Source organism: Marmota flaviventris, chromosome 16 (assembly GCF_047511675.1).
Source record: "Marmota flaviventris isolate mMarFla1 chromosome 16, mMarFla1.hap1, whole genome shotgun sequence".
In the NCBI taxonomy this organism is placed as follows: Eukaryota; Metazoa; Chordata; class Mammalia; order Rodentia; family Sciuridae; genus Marmota; species Marmota flaviventris.
In genome coordinates this window covers 73,628,251-73,647,457 of record NC_092513.1, presented here as the reverse complement: position 1 = coordinate 73,647,457, position 19,207 = coordinate 73,628,251, and the positions used below count along the sequence as shown (strand labels likewise).

The following is a 19,207-nucleotide window of genomic DNA, read 5'->3' as shown; positions in this document are numbered from 1 at the left end:
TTCCCTGCATCCCTGGAAACCTCCATTCTACTCTGAGTCAATTTGAAACACCTCATAGAAATGGAACCATGCAGTTATCTTTCTATGACTGGCTTTATTACTTAGCATATTGTCTTCCAGGTTCGTCTGTGCTGTTGTAAATGGCAGAATTTCCTTTTTAATGGCTGAATAGTATTCTATGTACATGTATATCACATTTTCTTTATCCACTTATCTGTTGATAGATATTTAGTTAGTTTCCATATCTTAGCTATTATGAATAGAACTGCAATAAACACAGGAGAGCAGATATTTATTTCTTCCAGGTCTTTCTTTAGCCAGATGTGGGACTGCTGGATCCAATGGTAATTCTATCCTAATTTTCTGAGGAACCTCTACACTGCTTTCCATAATGGCTGTACAAATTTACATTCCAACTATATACAAGGTTCCCATTTCTCCATATCCTTATCAGTTCTTGATGGTTTTTTTTTAAGATAATAGCCACTCCTAACACAGTGAGGTGGTACGTCACTGTGGTTTTAATTTGTATTTCTTTAACAAATAATTAATTAAATACATTTTCATATGTTTATTTGCCAGTTGACTAGCTTCTGGTGTGTGTGTGTGTGTTGAGGGTGGGGGGATCTGGGGATTAAACCCAGGGCATCATACATGCTAGACAAGCACTCAGCTATACCCACAACCTTTAAAAAGTTTTACTTAGAGATAGGGTCTTTCTAAGTTTCCCAGCATGGCTTTGAAATTGTAATCCTCCGGCCTTAGCCTCCTGAGTAAGCTGAGATATATTCTTTTATGATACACCTGTCCATGTCTTGGTGGTTTTTCTATTGAGTTTTCGTTCTTTTTTGATTTATAGGAGTGCATCACATTTGCTAGATAAGAAACATTGTTGTTTACGTATTGCAAATACCCTCTCTCTGATTTGCCTACTTGCTCTATTAGTGGTGTTTTATTTATTTATTTTTTTTGTACCAGGGATTGAACTCAAGGGTGCTTAACCACTGAGCCACATCCCCAGCCTTTTTATGTTGAGTTAGGGTCTCACTAGGTTCCTTAGGGCTTTGTTAAGTTGATGAGGCTGGCTTTGAACCTGCTACCCTCCTAACTCAGCATCCAGAGCCACTGGGATTACAGGCATGCGCCACCATGCCTGGCAATTACTGATATCTTTTGATGACCATTAGTGCTTCATTTTAATGCCATCAAACTTGACGTGTGTGTGTGTGTGTGTGTGTGTGTGTGTGTGTATCCTCAGCACAATGTAGTCAAATTTAACCAATCTGTAGCCAGTCTTTAATGTTTTTGTTGAACTGTGATGTGTCTGTCCTACATTGGGCCCAATAAGACATTGTCCTTCATTACTTCTAGGAAATCGACTGTTTTGCCTTTTACACTGAGATTCGAAATTCACTTGTTACTGAATATGCATATGATGTGAGGTTGGAAGTAGGATTATTCTCTCCCCATGCAAAAGGCCCATATCCCAACTCCTTTTATTGAGAGGCCGTCCTGTCCCCACTGTTGGGCAGTGAGACCTCTTTTGTCAATCACATGGCCAAATATGCGGGCTACATTTGGCATCTCTTCTGCTCCATTGTTCAATTTTCCTATCCTGTTTCAGGATCAGTTTGTTTCCATGATTGCAGGTTTATATAATAGTCATGAAATTCAGCAAAACGGTCTTCTTCCCCTAGAAACCACCTAGATTTTTTCTGGCCTTTCTACTTCCACAGATATCATATAATTGGCTTGCTGATGTCCATTGCAAATGGCTCAAGCCAGGTGCAAATGTGCATGGCTATAATCCCAACTACTTGGGAGGCTGAGGCAGGAGGGTCACAAATTTGAGACCAGCCTGGGAAACTCAGCAAGAGCCTATCTCAAAATAAATAGAAAAGGACTAAGAATGTGGCTCAGTGGTCAAGTGCCCCTGGGTTCTACCCCCACTGCCACAAAAACAAGACAAAACAAAATAGTTCCAATTTTAATTGGGATCTCATGGAATCTATGGATCCGTCTGGGGAGAAGTAAAGTGTTTATAATATTGGATCTTCCAGTAACATGAATATAGTAGGTATCTTTCCACTCGTTTCTTTTTAATTTTCTATCCATGTTATACAGTTTTGCTATAGAGGTCTTACACATGTGTTGGTTATCTCTGGTGTTTAATATTTTCATGTTACTATTAGTGGAACTTTTCAAAGTTTCTCATTTTCTGTGTGCTGGTAATATATGGCACAATTACATTCTGCATTTCACTTAATTCTAATAATTTATCTGTGAATTCAAATTTCCATGAACATAATCACTTTATCAACAAATAGTGGTTGTTATAACTCTTCCATTGCAGTCTTTGTCACTTTTTAAAACAGCATTTAAAAAAATGCTATTAAATAGAGGTTAAAAATTATATGACTCCCCAAAATAATAATTTCTACTGTAAAATGGGAAAAGTTTAACAAATAGGTTTCCTTGGAAGGAACAGAAGTTTAGCCCAGTAACTTCTAGTGAGGACTTAGAGTCAAAGATGCTTATATTGCTCTGTCCAATTTTTTTTTTTGGTATCAGCTATTGAACCTAGAGGCACTCAACCAGTGAGCCACGCCCCAACCCTTTTTTATTTTGAGACAGGGTCTCACTAAGTTGCTTAGGGCCTCACTAAGTTGCTGAGGCTGACTTTGAACTTTCGATCCTCAAGAGCCACTGAGATTAAGGTGTGAGCCACTATGCCTGGCTCTGCCCAAATTTTAAATAAAAAGTAGTCATATTTTACAAATCACCATTTATGTAGCACTAATGTGGCGCTGCACTGAGACACAGAAGGATCACCCACTCTGTGGGTCTATTACAACACACTATATATCGTTTCCATTTACAGATGATTCCTACTGGAGTGGATGAGAGGAAATGCTACATCAAGTTGGTACCAACTCAAATAAGCCAACGTTTGCTTTGGAAAACCTTGTTTTGAGGGGTTGGGGGTTAGGGTTAGAGTGCTGGCCTAGTATATGTGAGGCCCTGGGTTTGCTCCTTAGCACTACTCAAAACAACAACAACAAAACTTCTTTTGAGATGAAAAGCATTTTCTTCAAATTAAAATTAAAGCTATTATGCTGTGACCCCAACTCTTCTTATGTATTCACAAGTGATCAGGCCACTGGCTCTTGAACTTGGCTTCAGAATGGAATCATCTGGAGGGTTCGAACCAGAATGATGCTGCCTACCAAATCCAGAAATCTTGATTGAACTGTATGGGCAGCGTCTGGGGCTATGTCTGGGGCTATGTCAGTCCTGCCTGCCTCCTTGTCCTCCCTCCTTCCCCTCCCCCAATATGGTACTACCTAGGATTTAGGATACCAAGCAGGAGTGGCAAGAGTGGACATTCTTATCTTGCTCCCCATCTCATAGAGAAGGTATTCAGTATTTCACCAATTAGAACACTAGCTGGGATTTTTTTTTCTTTTTTAAAAATAGAATTATCTATCTATTGAAATGATCACATGCTTTAACAAATTCACCACATTCTTAATTCAAATTAAGTTAAACCAACCTTGAACTCTGAAATCAACACAATTTAGTCACTGCCATATTCTTTTAAGGTTCCACTTAAATCTATTTGCTACTACTTTGTACAATTAAATCAGTCATTAAAAACCTTCTGTGTATATAATAAGACTGACTGCTAGTTCTGTGGTCGATATCTTCTATATCCTTATTGATTTTCTATTTCTGTTCTAAAAGTACAAATCTCCCCCAGTGGTGATAAATTTATTTCTTTATTTCTGTTAATTTTGATGTATTTTGAGGTTATTTTATTAAACATATGCAAATACTGAAATATCCTATCTTCCTGGTAAGACTCTTTCACATTATACTTTTGGCTGAAAATCTATTTTTTCTGGTACCAGGGACTAAACCCAGGGGCAGTTAACCACTGAACCATATCCTGAGCCCTTTTAAAATATTTTATTTAGGGACAGGGCCTCCCTAAGTTGCTGAGGCTGGATTTGAGCTTCTGATGCTCCCTGCCTTAGCCTCCCGAGCCACTGGGATCACAGGCATGAGCACCACAGAGTCCAGCTGTTTGTCTACTTTTAACAAGCATTGAGATTTAGCCCATTTACCTTTTAAGTACTGACCTAATTGGGCTAAAACTATCATCTTACTAGGGATTTCTATGTGTCCATGTTCAGTGTTGCTTTTTCTCTCCTTCCTTGCCTTAATTTTTTTTTTATTATGTACTACTAGAGACTGAATCCAGATCCTTAAACATACTAGGCAAGCACTCTACCACTGAGCTATATCCCCCCGCCTTTTTTTTTTTTTTTAAGAGAGAGAGAGAGAGAGAGAGAGAGAGAGAGAATTTTAGTATTTATTTTTTAGTTTTTGGCAGACACAACTTCTTTGTTTGTATGTGGTGCTGAGGATCAAACCCGGGCCGTACGCAAGCCAGGCGAGCGCGCTACCACTTGAGCCACATCCCCAGCCTCCCCCCCACCCCCGCCCTTTTTATTTTATTTTGAGACAGGGTCTTGCTAAATTGCTGAGGCTAGCCTTGAGCTTTCAGTCCTGCTGCCTTGGCCTTCCAGATGGCTGGGATTCCAGGTGTGCACAGCAGTACCTGGCTATCACATGTTATCCTTATGAACCTTGTGTCCTTCCTTTCCTCTCTTCCCTGCCATATTCTTGTTCCCAGATAACTAGTGGCCTGCTTTCAGTCCCTAGAGATCAGTGTGCATTACCTGGTATTTTACGTAAATGCAACTGCATAGTATGTATTCTTTTGTCTGTTATCTTTGGTTCAGCACAATTATTTTGAGAATCATGCATGCTGAAATAAATACCATTAGTTGATTTCTTTTTGTGGCAGAGTAGTGTTACGCTGTGTGGATAAACCATGATGTGTCCCCTTGATGATGGGGATCTGGGCTTTCAAGGTTGTGCAGTTATAAAGAAAGCTGCTATGAACATTCCTGTAAAAATCTTTGTACAGACATCTGCTTTTATTTTCTCTTGGGTAAGTAGAGTCCCCCCTCTGAATCTATGTGTTTCCCATCCATGTATTCAACCAGTCATCTGTTGAAAATGTTTTTTTTTTTTAATTGCTTCCTTACTAAACATGTACAGTCTTTTTTCCTTGTCATTATTCCCTAAACAATACAGTATACCAACCATTACAGAGTACCTACATTGTACCTATCAATAATGTGGATATTATTTAAAATATAGATGGGCACAGTGGCTACACTTGGGAGGCCGAGGCAGGAGGAACCAAGTTCAAGGTCAACCTGTACAACTTAGCAAGACTGTGTGAGGCTTTGGGTTCAATCCTCGGCAGCACATGAAAATAAATGAAATAAAATAAAATGAAGGTACTGTGTCCATCTACTAAAAAAACAAAGAATTCTAGCTCCTTTACACCCTCAATAACACTTGATCTTTTAAATTCTAGTTATTTTAATAAGCATAAGTGATCTTTCACGGCACTTTTACTCTGTAGTTCCTGACTGAACAATGACCTTTTCATAAACTTGATAGACAGATCTTAGGTGAATTGTCTGTATAGATCTTTTCATTAGCTTATTTTTCTACCACTGCATTTTGATAGTTCCTGGTATTACCTGGGTGTAAGACCTTCATCACATACAAACCTTACAAATATATTTCCTCCTAGTCTGGCTAGTATTTTCATTTTCCTAGTATCTCTCAAGGAGTAGACATTGAAAATCCTGATGAATTATTAGATTTTCTTTAGTTTCCTTCAGTACTGTTTTGTAGTTTTCATTGTAAAGACCTTACACACATTTTGTCAGGTTAGCCCTAAATAGTTCATAGGCTGTAAAGAATAGTTTGTTAGAACTTCAGTTTTTGATCGTTGCTAGTACACAGAAATTTTGCATATTGCTCCAATATCCTACAACCCAGCTTGGTTACTGGTTCTAGTAGTTTTAGATATTCCATTGCACTTGCTATACAAATGCTTTCTGTGAATATAAGACTGTTTATTTCTTTTCAATCCAGATGCTTTTTCTTCTCTTTTCCAGACTTACTAAACTGCTTAGACTCTCCACTAACGTGATGAATTAAGTGGTGAGAGCAGACATCTTTGTCTTTTTCCTGATAGTTGGAGGAAGCATTCAGTCATTCACCATTATGTATGATAATAGTCATAGGATTTTATGTTCTATTCTTCAAGTTGAGGAAGTTCCTTTCTATTCCAAGTTTTCTGAGGGTGTTTATAGTTGTTCAGTTTTGTCAAATAGCTTTTCTGAATTTACTGTGATGATTGTATGGATTTTTTTCTTTATTTATCATTGTTTTCTTACTGTTGAGTTTTATGAATTCTTTATATATTCCTTGTAGAAATACCAAGTTGGATATGTGATTTGCAGTTATTTTCTCCCAGAGTGTGAGTTGTCTTTTTATTCCCTTGATAGTGGGTTTTCACAGGGTAGAAGATTTTAATTTTGACAACATCCAATTTATCCATTTTTTTTTCTTTTATGGAATATACCTTTGATATCATGCCTAAGAGTTCTGACCACAGGTCACAAAGATTTTTTCCTAGTTCTCTTCTAAAAGTCACATAAGTTTTGCATTTTACATTTGACCCAGTGTGAATTAAATTTTCTATAAGATGAGAAGCATAGGGTCAAGGTTCATTTTTTGCATATGAATGAGCCACTATTCAACATCACTTATTGAAAAGACTATCCTTTCTCCATCGAATCAAATTTGCATCCTTGTTTTTTTAAAAAAATCAAAATGTAGGAGTCATTTCAGGGCTCTCTATTCTGTCCCACTGATCTGTATGTCAATGCCTTTGCCATACTACATAACTTTATAGTAAGTCTTAATATTGGGTAGTGTTATCATTCTAACTTGATCTTCTTTTAAAAAATCGTTTTGGCTATTTCTGTTTCCTTTGTATGTCCATATAAACTTAATAATCAACTCGTCCATATCTACAAAAATATTGCTTTAGTTTTAGTTTTATTTATATTGCATTAAATCTTTATAGATCCACTGACATTTTTACTATGTCGAATCTTCAAGCCCATGTACGAAGTATATTTCTCCACTTATCTACGTCATCGTTGATTCATTTCGACAGTACTTTGTAATTTCTGCATATAATGTCTTAAATTTGTACCTATGCATTCCTTCTTTTTATAACTTATTTATTTTGCTATAGGAAATGGTCTGTTTTCAAAGTTTTGGTTTTCCATTGTTCACTGCAAGGATCACGAAATAGTTATTTTTGGACGTCGACTATGAAGCCTGTGGTTTTGCTAAACTCACTTAGTAGAAGCTGTTTGTTATGGCTACAGAATCCATGGGATTATCTAAATATAAGATCATATTATCTGATAATAGGGAGTTTTATTTCTTCCTTTTAATTCATATGTCTTTTATTTGCCTCTTGCCTGTCTTGAAGTCTAACAGTTAGGACTTTGGTTCAATGTTGAATAAGAATGGTGAAAATGGCACCCTTGCCTTCTTACATTCTTAGGGCGGGAGAACGCATTGGTCTTTCACAACAAAATATGATGCTAGCTGGAGGTTTGCTTTTGTTTGTGTTGATGACCTTTATCAGGTTGAGCAAGCTCCTTTCTTAAACTGCTGAGAATTTTTATCATAAATGGATGCTGTATTTGGTTAAATGTTTTTGCTATATCCACTAATATAATGATATCCATTTTTCTCCTTCATTAGACTATTAATAGGGCAGGTTAATTGAATCTTGACTGTTGCTTTCCTGGAATATACCCACTTTCTCATGGTGTATTGTTCTTTTTATATATTGCCAGATTTGACTTTCTAAAGTTTTATTGAGAAAATTTCCCCTTTATGTTCATGATAGATATTGGTCTATTGCTCTCTCTTTTGGTACTGCCTTTGTCTGGTTTTAAAATGATTTGGAAAGTGTTCCTTCTTCATGTATTCTTTGGAAAAGATTTTGTACAATTAGTAACATATCTTTTTTAAATGTTTGGATGATGGTATATTTTCATATTCACTCAAAAATATTTCTAAATACTTGAGACTATTTCTTTCACCCATAGATAATTCATAAATGTTATTTAATTCTTCATTATTATCAGAGACTATATCTGGTATAATATCAATTCACTTAAATTTGTCAGGTTTTGTTTCACAATTCAAGATAGGGTGATTGCTCTACATGTACTAGAAAATAAAGTATATTCTGTTATTTTCAGTGTGTTAGTTAGGTCAAGATGGTTGGTAGTGTTGTTCACATCTTCTATATCCTTGCTGACTTTCTTTCTGTTTCATCTATTACTGAGAGAGAGGTGTTGAAGTCTCCAAGAATAGTTACGGATTTATCTGTTTCTGTTTTTACTTGTTAGTTTTGAAGCTCTGTTATTAGGTGCACATATACTTAAGACATTACTATATGAATTGATCACCTTATGAATACATAATATCATCTCTTTTCTCTGAAGTATATTGTGTCTGAAATAAAAACAGCTACTCCGGCATTCTTTGGAGAAGGATTTGCACAGTCTGTTGTTTAACATCCTCCTTTTAACCTATCTAAATAATTTATTAGAAGTTTCTAATAGATAGCATACACTTAGGTCAAGTTGTTTGGTTTTTAAAAAATATTTATTTTTTAATTTTAGGTGGACACAATATCTTTATTCTACATTTATGTGATGCTGAGGATCGAATCCAATGCCTCATGCATGCTAGGCGAGCACTCCACCACTGAACCACCAGTGGGTTTTTTAATCATTCTCATAATCTGTCTTTTAATTCATATGGTAAGACTTTTTGGGCCCCCCCCCCCCGCCCCCGCCAATACTGATAACTAAACCCAGGGCTTCACATATGTAAGACAGGGTCTCACAAATTGCCCAGGCTAGCCTTGAACTTGGAATCCTCCTGCTTTGGCCTCTCAAGTTGCTGAGATTACAGGCATGTGCCACCATGCCCGGCATGAGAGAACTTTTTCCTTTTTGTTATTGGTATATTTAGATTAAGATCTGCCATTTTGTTTGTTTACTGGATTGCCCCCCTGTTCTGTTAGATTTCGTTTTTTGATACTCTATTTCTTTCTCTTTTTCTCTTTCTCCCCTTCTTTGTGGTTATTTGATTGTTTAAAAAAATTCATCTGAATTTATCTACAATAACTTCGAACAATTCTTTGAATGGTTGTTCTAGGAGTTCCAGAACACATACTTAACTTTTCAGTTCTACTTAGAACCAGTACCTTATCACTTCAATGGGAATGGAGAAACATCACAAATGTACAGGTCACTGTATCCACCTTATCATAATTATGTTAATATACTATATCTACAAACATTGAAAACTCCTCAAACATTACAATCTTTTTTTTTCTTTCAACTGTTAGATATGTTTTTTTTTGTTTGTTTTTAGTTTTTTTTTTTTTGGGGGGGGCAGCAATATTCTACAGAACTCAAGAGAAGAATAGATTATTATATCCGTCCAATATGATCTTGGTTCAGTCCTCATGTTCTAAGTTACTTTCTGGAATCAATTCCCTTTTGTCTAAAGATCTTTAATAATTCTTTTGGAGCAGGGGTACTGGCTGCAAGTTCTCTTCATTTTCTTTGAGAATGGCATTATTTCATTTGTACATCTAAAAGGCATTTTCCCTGAAAACGGAATTCTGGATTGTCAGTTCTTTTCTTTCGATACGTTGTAAATGTCGTCCTGCTTCCTGCTGAACTCCATGGTTTCTGGTGAGAAATCTGCAGTGATCTGAATTCCTGTCTCTTCTAGGGAGTGCGTCATTTTTTTTCTGGCTGCTTTTGCTATTTTGTTGTTGTTATTTTGTTTTGTTTTGGTAGTGGGGTGGAGGGCAGCTTTGGTTTTCAGCAATGTGTACAGGCACATATTTCTTTGTTTTAACCTGATTAGAGTTTGCTTAGCTTCTTGAATCTCCACGTTTATGCCTTTCACCAAAGTTGGGAAGTTTTCAGCATTATATCTTCAAATATTTTTTTTGGCATTCTTATCTCCCCTCCTTCTAGAAATCTGACACAAACACTAGACCTTTGTTATAGATCCACAGATCCTTGAAACTGTTCACTTTTTCTATCTTCCAGTTGGATGATTTTAGGTGTTTTTAATTTCAGCATTAAAACTTCCATTTGTTTCTTTTTTGTATTTTCTATTTCTCTGCTGATACTTCCTACTTTAACATTTGTTTCAAGAATGTTTGTGATTGCTTGTTCAGGCATATTTATAATAGCTGCTTTAAGTTGTTGTCAGATCATTCCCTCATCTATGTCTTCTTATTATTGGATGTGTTGGCTTTTTCCATCTGAGTTGACATTTTCATGATTTTTCACTTCCCAAATAATTTTGGATTCAATTCTGAACATCTTGAAGGATATTATGAAACCTTGAGTCATGGTTGAATCCTATGCTAAATGTTGATATTTTTGCTTTAGCAGGCAAATGACCTGGTTAAGTGCAGACTGCAAGTTGCAGCCTGCCCTGGTTCAGCTATCAGGGCTTTTGCTGGACTAATCTTATCTGAAACTGGTCTGTGTCACTTAAGGGCCAGTCTGGAACATAGGTAGGTTTATCTATTGATTTAGTTCTCAAAATTTTTATATGCTAATTAGGACCAGATTCATGCACACACAGGCTGGAGTTGCATCTAGGAATTCAGCTTGATGGGATTGTTTTCCCAAGCTCCTCCCTTTCTGTGTCCTGGTTCCCTGGAACTTCCTGTTCTGAACCTCTGGCCAGAAATCACCTAGTGCCGTGACTGTGCCAAGTAGGGTGACAGAAAGAAAAAAACCATCCAGTTTGAGGTCTAAGCCCCTAGAGACCTGGCTGTCCCCTGACATGGTTCCACCTGCTGCCACGCCATAGACTGATCTAGGGGCTGGTACAAGAGAAGAGGGGAAAAGAAAAAGTGGGGGTGGGGGGGATTCCCTCCTGAGCTTTAGGAATTCCCTTTCCAGTTCTCTGAGCTGCAACTTGAGGGTGTCCCTGGGAGTCTCTCTCTGGTACTATAGAGCTCAACTCTGGCCTGAAGGCTAGGTTCAGGCTGGGACATACTGAAGGGAAATGTGCTAAACTCTCAGCAGTCTCAGTGGTACCTGAATCCTGGTCATGCCCCATCTTCCTGCTGCTAACGTTTCCCTGAGTGCTCAGAGAGCTGGATCACGTCTGTCCAGGATTCACAGCTCAGCTCAGTAGCGACAAAGGCTGGTGTGTGTGCTTGCCCCATCTTACCCAGAGCCCAGCTCCCCTGCCTAGTTATTATTTTTTTTACTTTGTGGCAGATATTATATTTTAAAAAATTGTCTGTGCAAGTCACTTGAAATCCAAAATGATGTTTTCTCCCTCAGAAAGGACTTCTGTGCTCCTGCCCGAGCACACAGCACTGGGATCTCCTGATGAGGGGCCAAAATGTCCAGCCTGGGCTCCTCCCTCTGCAGCTCTGCCTCCTCCATTGGGCCCTGCCTCTAGTGCACAGCTTCTGCAGGGCCACCATGGGCCCTGGACTCTGTGCCCCTTCTGTCTAGCCATGGGGCAGCTGAAGCTGTGCTCAGCCTCTCCTGTGGATGGGACATGCTCCAGGCGAAAGGGCCTTGCCCTCCTTCTCTGCCTCCGCTGACCCCAGCCTGGTAACTGCCCTCTATTCAGATTTCCAGTGCCCTTGAGCAGGTGATTCTCATAACCTGTCAAACTTCTTTGGTCATCTTCAGTGGATGTTTGATCCAAATCCACACACTGTCACTCACTTTTCCCGTCTTAATAGATACCCTGACTCTGAAAGGTTTCCAGAGGTCGACCTCTCAGTATGCACACGAAGGACGACGGTTGAACTCTGGGCTCTCAACCCCACACCTCGCTGACCTTTGACCCCCACATCACAATGTCCCCTGAGCCTATAGCATGCTGTCCCTTGACCCATACCACAATGACCCTTGACCCTACACCACACTGGCCTTTGACCTCCACATCACAGTGTCCCTTGACCCCACATCACAATGTTCTGTGACCCCATATTCACAATGTCCCTTGACCCTACACCACACTATCACTTGATCCCTTGACCCCTATGCTGCACTGAAATTTATTTTTAGAGGCTTTTCTTTCACCTGGGAGTGTGCACAGTACAGTCAAGAGTCAAATTCCCCTTTTAAAAGGGAGTCTTTCAAATAAGGCTGTTGGTCCCTGACTTCTCAGTTCCCATGACCAGACAGCACCCCATCTCAGGGCCTGGCTTCTTTTGGGGTTTTCTATTAAGCTGACTTTTTCCTGGTGGTAACAAATCTCCAAAGGTACAATGGAAGGCACTGGAAACACAAGAGGAAATCAAAGTTGTCTTACAAATATTTTTTTTTAATCAATGTACCATAATGGTGGTTTAAGTTTTAGCCACTCTTTTTTGGCCAAGTGATAGGGAATAAAAAACCTTAAACTGGCTTAAATGACTAGTTTTGTTTTTCCATAGGACCATAAAAATCAAGATTTCCCCCACAGCCCGAGGGCAAACTTACTGTCCTCTGTAGGCAGATCCACAACAGTGATCCCCATCCATGGGGACCACTGGGAATCAGGCTCAGAAATAAAAGGGCCTTTCCCACCCCACACTTCTTGCCAAGCAGGACCCCAGGGTGTGTTTTCCCCATGAAACAGGAAGGGTGCAAAGCTTACGAGGCAGCACAGAGGCAGGGCAGAGCCTCACCTGCGCCTCACCTGTGCCTCACCTGCGCGGTGGAGATAACAGGGCAGGTTCCAGCTTATGCTTAGCTGATCCGGTAGAAAACAGGGATGGATAGGGAAAACAGCCCAGTAGGCTGCCCTAAGTTTGGGGTGACAGTGTGGAAGGCCCCTCGCATGGTGCTGGGTGCCCAGTGCACACCAGTGAAGGGATGTACAGAAGGAAGCCCGTGGGTTACCTGGGGAGGGATCCCAGGGTGGGGGTTGTGGCTGCTCCTACCTTGGCTGGCTTCTGGCTGCAGGGAGCTTAGAGGAAGTGGGGGTGACGATTCAGGGGCATCAGCTGCTGGGTGCTCAGCCACCGGACAGATAATAAACCACCTCTTCCCCGTGTGCAAGACTGAGAAACAGAACAAGAACAGCATGCTGAGACCAGGTGACACCTCTGCCACACCGGACCGTCACAGGGGGCTCCACAGAACTTTGCACCCACAGGATTTACTCAGAAGGGCATGGGCAGGGAACCCAGTTCCCAGTCACAGTCCAAAAGAGCTTCCCTCCATGACACAGATGGTCCCCAGGCCCCTTGAAAAAGAGGCCCTGAGGAGGGGCTTCTATATCCTCTCTCACCCAGAGGGGTGAGGGATGGGCGGCCAGCCCGAGACTCAGGAGTGCCCTGGGTTCATGTTTAGTTCCTAGGATGCCTGCAGCATCGGCCGTGAAGGTGGTGATGCCAGTCAACAGGTGACAGACTTCAGATGGGGTGGCCACTCCCAGATGGGGGACCCTTGTCACCACACACTCCCACCCCCACCCCCACTGCAATGCCAAGACCCTGACACTATGCTCATTGGAGGCTTCAAAGCAAACACCTGCTATAGAGCAGGGGACAGGGACACTAGGGAATGGCTCTTCCCAGAACCCCAGGCTCATCTGCTCTGACAGGTGTGACCCGAGGTGGGGGCAGACTCACCGTTCTGCTGATACACAGGGGCATTTGCTTGGGACTGTCCACTCTCCTGCATGAGGGAGAGGGATCGGAGGTCAGCGCAGCCCGCGTTCAGGGAGAACTTCCTTCAGAGCTTCCCGCTGAACTGCAGGGTCCACCCTCCCACCCCACAGCACCCTCCACTGCTTCCTGGGGACGCAGGCTCTCACCTCCCCCACAGCCAGACCACAGGACCCCAGGTGTGGTGGGCTGACCCCCGCATCAGAGCCACGGTCAGCATCTGTGTCCTCGCTGAGCATGTCCTCTGCCTTGTCCATGACATCCTTCATCTGCTCGATGAACGTCTCCCGCTCAGCGGGCAGGATGAAGCCGTGCTCCACCTGCAAGGGCACACACAGCGGCCATAACCACCCGCCGCAGGCCGCGCCCTGGAGCCTGATGGGGGATATATGGACCTCTACTCTGTTCTCGGTGCCAGGGGACGACACGGCAAAGGGGCACCCCCCTGCCCAGCCCAGGAGGGGAGCAGATGGCCCCAGGGTGACAAGACAGCTCAGCCTAGAGAAGAAGCCTGTCTGGCACTGCCATGCCCAGAGTGAGGACCAGTCATGGAACCCCAGGCTGGTCCAGTCACCTTCAAGGTTGGCAGGTGCACAGGATCAATGGGACCAGGGTATAGGAGGGGGGACAATTGGGACATGGGCACCAGGCAGGCCATGAGAGACAAGGAGGCAGATCTGAAGGTACAGGTTCCAGCTGGTGGGCAGGTTTGGGGACAGGCTGAGCAGCAGGGTTGGCAAAGCTATGCAAGACGTCCACACACCCTTCCCTGTACCTGCACCCACTGCTCTCCCGGCCTCAGTGTTTGACCTGTGGCCTCAGACTTGGCATGGAGGTGGGGGTGGAAGAGTGATCAGCGGGCGGCCCCCATCAAGGCTCCTGATGTCCCCTGCTTCCTCGGCAGAGACCCTGGGAGTCTGTCTCCTATTCTCTCCACTCGGGCGTCCACCCTTCTCAAGCTTGCGCTGTCCTTGAGCCCATGCCTGCATTTCACCAGAGCTACTTGAGGCTGGCCTTCTCGTGGTCTGTGCTCAACAAGATTCACCCACAGCCACACGACTCTTCTCAGAGCCAAGTCCAGAGAGGGTGTCCCCAAAGTTGGCCATAGAGAAACTACTCAGGGCACATAACTGGGTCCCAGCCTTGCTCTTGTTCCACTAAGGTGCACCCCCTGCACTGTGGCCTTTCTAACTGCACCTTGGACCCTGATGTCCAGGTAGGTGGCCATTCCTCCAGAGCACAAGGCCCATTAAAGCCAGCTGCCTTTCTCCTGTCAGTCTGGGGCTGAGACCAAGATTACCTCATCTTGCACCACCCTCTGGCTTCTCAGGGCCATGCGGTTCACACATGTGATCTCTACCCTTTAGCCAGCACCTGGGACAGAAAGGACAGCCCAGGCCTCTGGTGGGAGAGAGAAGGGTGGCCAGCAGGTCCCACACCACAGCCTCACTACCGCAGCCTTCAGACCTTGGTGTAGAAAGACAGTCACTGTCCCCAACTCTCATGTGGGCATGCTGCACCCCTGCTTACACCCTGTTTTGCTGTGTCCTTGGCCACTCAAGCAGATGGGACATAGTGCATCTCGGAGAGTTGTACACACAGCTCCAGGGAAAGAGGTCAGATTGTTCCCTCTCCCAGCAGGGTCCAATCCCTGCCCACTTCAGGCCACGGATCCTTCTCCTACCCACACACCTCTGCGGTCACCCAGATGCCTCGGCCCTGCCCATGCCATCTGTTCTTCCTTTCTGGGCTGGATCCATCTGCCTCCCATAATAAGCTGGCTGCAGAGCAGAGCTCCTCTGACCCTCCCCATACCAGGCCCAGAAGCACTGGCATATCCCTCAGAGGAGGGGCTGGCCAACGCTGTCCTCCCAATTCACCTGTTAACTGAGGACAGCATACGGTGCCACACCATGGGCAGTTAGATCATCCAGCTGTGACACAGGTGCTGCACATGAGAACATCTACAGCGTGCCAACTCAGCACAGACCTGAACTAGTGCCCCTTAGTGTCTTCCTGCTAGGTATGAATTTATTTTCAAAGAGATTAAAATAAATTAAAAGCAAAACCAAGAAAACCCTAAAGATATAGGGCCTTTTGATAACCTGGGAATTGATGCTGACTTAAAGCAAACATCCACATTTCCCCTTCACCATGGGGGTGGCAAGGGGGTCTCTGTCACAATATGAGCCCAAGGCCCAGCTAAACACACCAGCAAGGGAACCTCGTGCCCCACACTCAGGAGGCCCATCCCTGGGTGGGGAGGAGCTTGTCTGGACAGCACTTCGTTCCCCCCAGCTAACACCCAGACTTCCACTCCAGCCCCCTGACACCTCTGTCCCTGGGACAGGAGGGTGCGAGGAAGAGCACGGGTGGGCACCCAGCAGAGGCTACATGTGGACAGCCATGCGATGGGCCAAATTTGTGTATTTATGTCACGCTTGCTTTGTAAAGGGACTTTAGATGACCGGGCTTAAAAACTCCCAGTTCAAACCTTCACACGGTACAGGAGAGACAGCCACAGGAGGGAGGAGAATCAGGACGGTGAGCACATGTTAAAACAGGTCTGAGAAGCTGCGGAGTTGTCAATGTTCACAATTCAGTAAGAACTGTGTCGTCCCTGGACGGGGACCCTGTGGGGGACGTGAACAAACGCTTGTCTAATCACAGTGCTGCAAGGAAGGTGGGGGCAGGGCCACAGGAACAGGCTCAGAGGCCAAGGGGACACTTCACAGGTGTCCACTTCATGATTACGCTTTGAGATACAGGAACACATGCACACAGAGTAACAGGAGACATGGGTTAGAAAACAAAGTAAGATAAGAGATGTCTTGGGGTTTCCGTTTAGACTGCAGGGTGAAGACCAGGGTTTGCTTAAGGCTACACAAAGGAACCAGTCACTGGCTGCTGACCAAGACCCCTCCTGGCCCCACAGTAGCCAGCCGCCAACTTTGACCCTCCCCTCCACCAGCCACCATGCATCTGATCAAATTCTTCATCTCTCTGACATCAGAAATGATGGTGGCCCTCAGCAAGGGCCTCACTCAGTGTGTTCAGCAGTGGGTTTCTACAGAGGCTCTGAGGTCACTTCCAGAAAGAGCTGAGCGATGGCTCTCAAAGCACCTTGAAAGGGAGCAGGCTGGAGGGTGGAGCTGCCCGGAAATACCACCACAGGTTCACACACCCACTCTGGCAGGAGAGGGCCAGCCAGCCCACTGACCATCCTGAACGTGAGAGGTCAGGACTGCCTGGCGTCCACGACCTGAGCTGACCATCCATCTGGGCTCGGCACCTGAGGTCTCCTCTCAGTTACCTTCCGTCCACTGCCCCCATGCTGTTCTTGGGCTGTGACTCTCGCTGTCCCTGCTGGGTTCAGAGCTGACTACATGTTCTCTCCCCTATTGCAACAGTCTCCAAAAATCCTCCCAAGCATTTCAACAAAGGGCTGAACAATTTCTTCCTTAACATCGTGGGGACTGTGCCCTGGGCGTGGGCTCCAGGAAGGTCTTATCTGAGATCTCTCTGTGGAACTGTCCCAAAAGCAAGCAGCTGGGGCTTTCCCATGAAATCCACATCAGAATTTAATGAAGCCGGGGCTGGAGCGGCTGGGACGCGGTCCAAGGGGAAGCTTTCTGCTGACCTTCAGAGCCAGCTTGTTGAATGCAGCGGCCACTGGCCACGTGGGCCATTTGCATTGCTGGATTAAACTGCATTTCATATTCTGTTCCCTAGTCACGCTAGCCCCACTCACTGTATGTGGTGGCCGTCTGTGTGTGTGAGGTGGGGGGAGGCAGGGGTCACAGCACCAGCCACCAATGCTGACTGCTTCCTAAGCTCCCCGCTGGTGGTGATGTTCTAGGAAGAACACTGTCCTGTGGGGTGGTCACTCATGGGCCAGTAAGCATGGTGCAAACAAGAGGGTCCTTTTTGCCTGTGTCCTTGTGCGCTGGACAGTTTCTAAGGGCCAGGTGCTGAGGACACTGTGGGATCCCTTGGGAGCAAGGTTTGGGAACGAGTGAAGCCTCTGAGGATGAGGTACTCAACGAGTGGTCTACCTGGGCAGGGAGGGTATCTCTGGGTGGAGGTGCATGCAGTAGCTGGGGAAACGGGAATGGGGTGCAGGGCTGAGATTGGCCCTTCCACTGGGGAGGGTGACAGGTGGCTCTGAGCAGGGACATTAGGTGCTGGGGTGCTGCTTCCCTTTGCTCATTCATGGCACCTGCCTGCCATTTCCTCCTCTTCTTCTGAGGGACAGCTGAGGAGTTGAGACACCCTCCTGGGTAGTTACAGCCTTCAAGCTGACCTCTGGGCCCCAGAGGCTTCTGCCCAGTGTGGGGAGGAGCCCACAGCACCCAGTGCAGGGGTCAGTGCTCCCCACCACAGCCTCACGGCTCCGGGGCAGCTCCTAGGCACTGGGGGTGGGCGACACCCCCACACAGGGCCAAGCTCAGCCACTGGACCCTGCACGTGCCCCAAGACATGGCCTTGCTGCCCAGGCCCACCCTCACCATGTACGTGGCGATCTCATCAGGCGCGTCCCCGTCCAAGTCAAACTTGAAGGTCACCATCTTATGGTTGTGTGTTTCCAGCTGACACTCCACCATCTTGTCCCCCGTGTTGCACACCTGTAGGAAGCGGATGGTCAGCTCATGGAGGACGCCGCACCCGCGTGCCCGGGGTCCCAGCCACTCACATTCAGGATGGTAAGCCGGGGCCGGCTGGCCCTCTCCTGCCGGGAGCGAGCACGCGTGGACCTGCGGTGGTGTTTCCGGGCAGCCCTGCCCTCCAGCCTGCCCCCTCCAAAGGCGCCCTCACAGCTGTCACTCAGCTCTTTTCCAGAAGTGACATCAGAGCCTCCATAGCTGAGTAAGAACCAAGAACGTTAACAGCACCCACGGGTGACAAGCCAGTGCTCTGGTCAGCCCAGCCTGGGGGCCTCAAAACCTCCAGGCCTGAAGCTGTGACCTGCAGAAACAGCAGCTGCCTGTGAGGGGACCCTGCAGCATCCATCCCGGGTGGCCTCCATGCAGAAGGGTGGACTTCACAGTCACTGGCTGCAAGACCTCCAGCCCTCTTAACATCCTGACCCAAAAACTGGTTCCCATGCCTCAGTTTCCCCATCTGTGCAGGAAACAGCCGCCACTTGGAGCTGGTGTGAAGACCGTGAAGCATCAGCACCCTCAGAGGATGGGCCCGTGGTCACTTCATGAGCACCCTCAGGAAGAACAGGCTGCCTCCCCAAGAACACAGGAGGTGGCAGTCTGGGAGACCCAGGATCTAAGGGGCTGGACTCTGCTGTTCACAGGAAGTCCCCCGGGGCCTCTCCACCCACAGCCTCCTCCTGCTGGCCCACAGGCCAGGGCCATGTTCCCGGCAGACTCGAAACACAGCTGGGAGCCTCCGACAACCAGATTTCATCCAGGGCTGACAAAGACCCTGAGAGAAGGTCCCTAAAGCTCTGCCAGGTCAGGTTTAGAAAAGAGGGTGGTGGCACCGAGGCAAACTGGGTCAGGG

At 45.1% G+C, this 19,207-nt stretch overlaps 1 protein-coding gene across 1 annotated transcript in view; it reads right to left on the bottom strand.

The window, feature by feature from the left end:
• Positions 1-19,207, bottom strand: part of Wnk2 (WNK lysine deficient protein kinase 2) — a 119,688-nt gene that overhangs the window by 28,588 nt on the left and 71,893 nt on the right. The window contains 5 exon segments of the mRNA XM_027950983.2: positions 12,965-13,084; positions 13,658-13,703; positions 13,843-14,013; positions 18,202-18,318; positions 18,387-18,555. Of these exon segments, the coding sequence (XP_027806784.2) occupies positions 12,965-13,084; positions 13,658-13,703; positions 13,843-14,013; positions 18,202-18,318; positions 18,387-18,555 (623 nt within the window).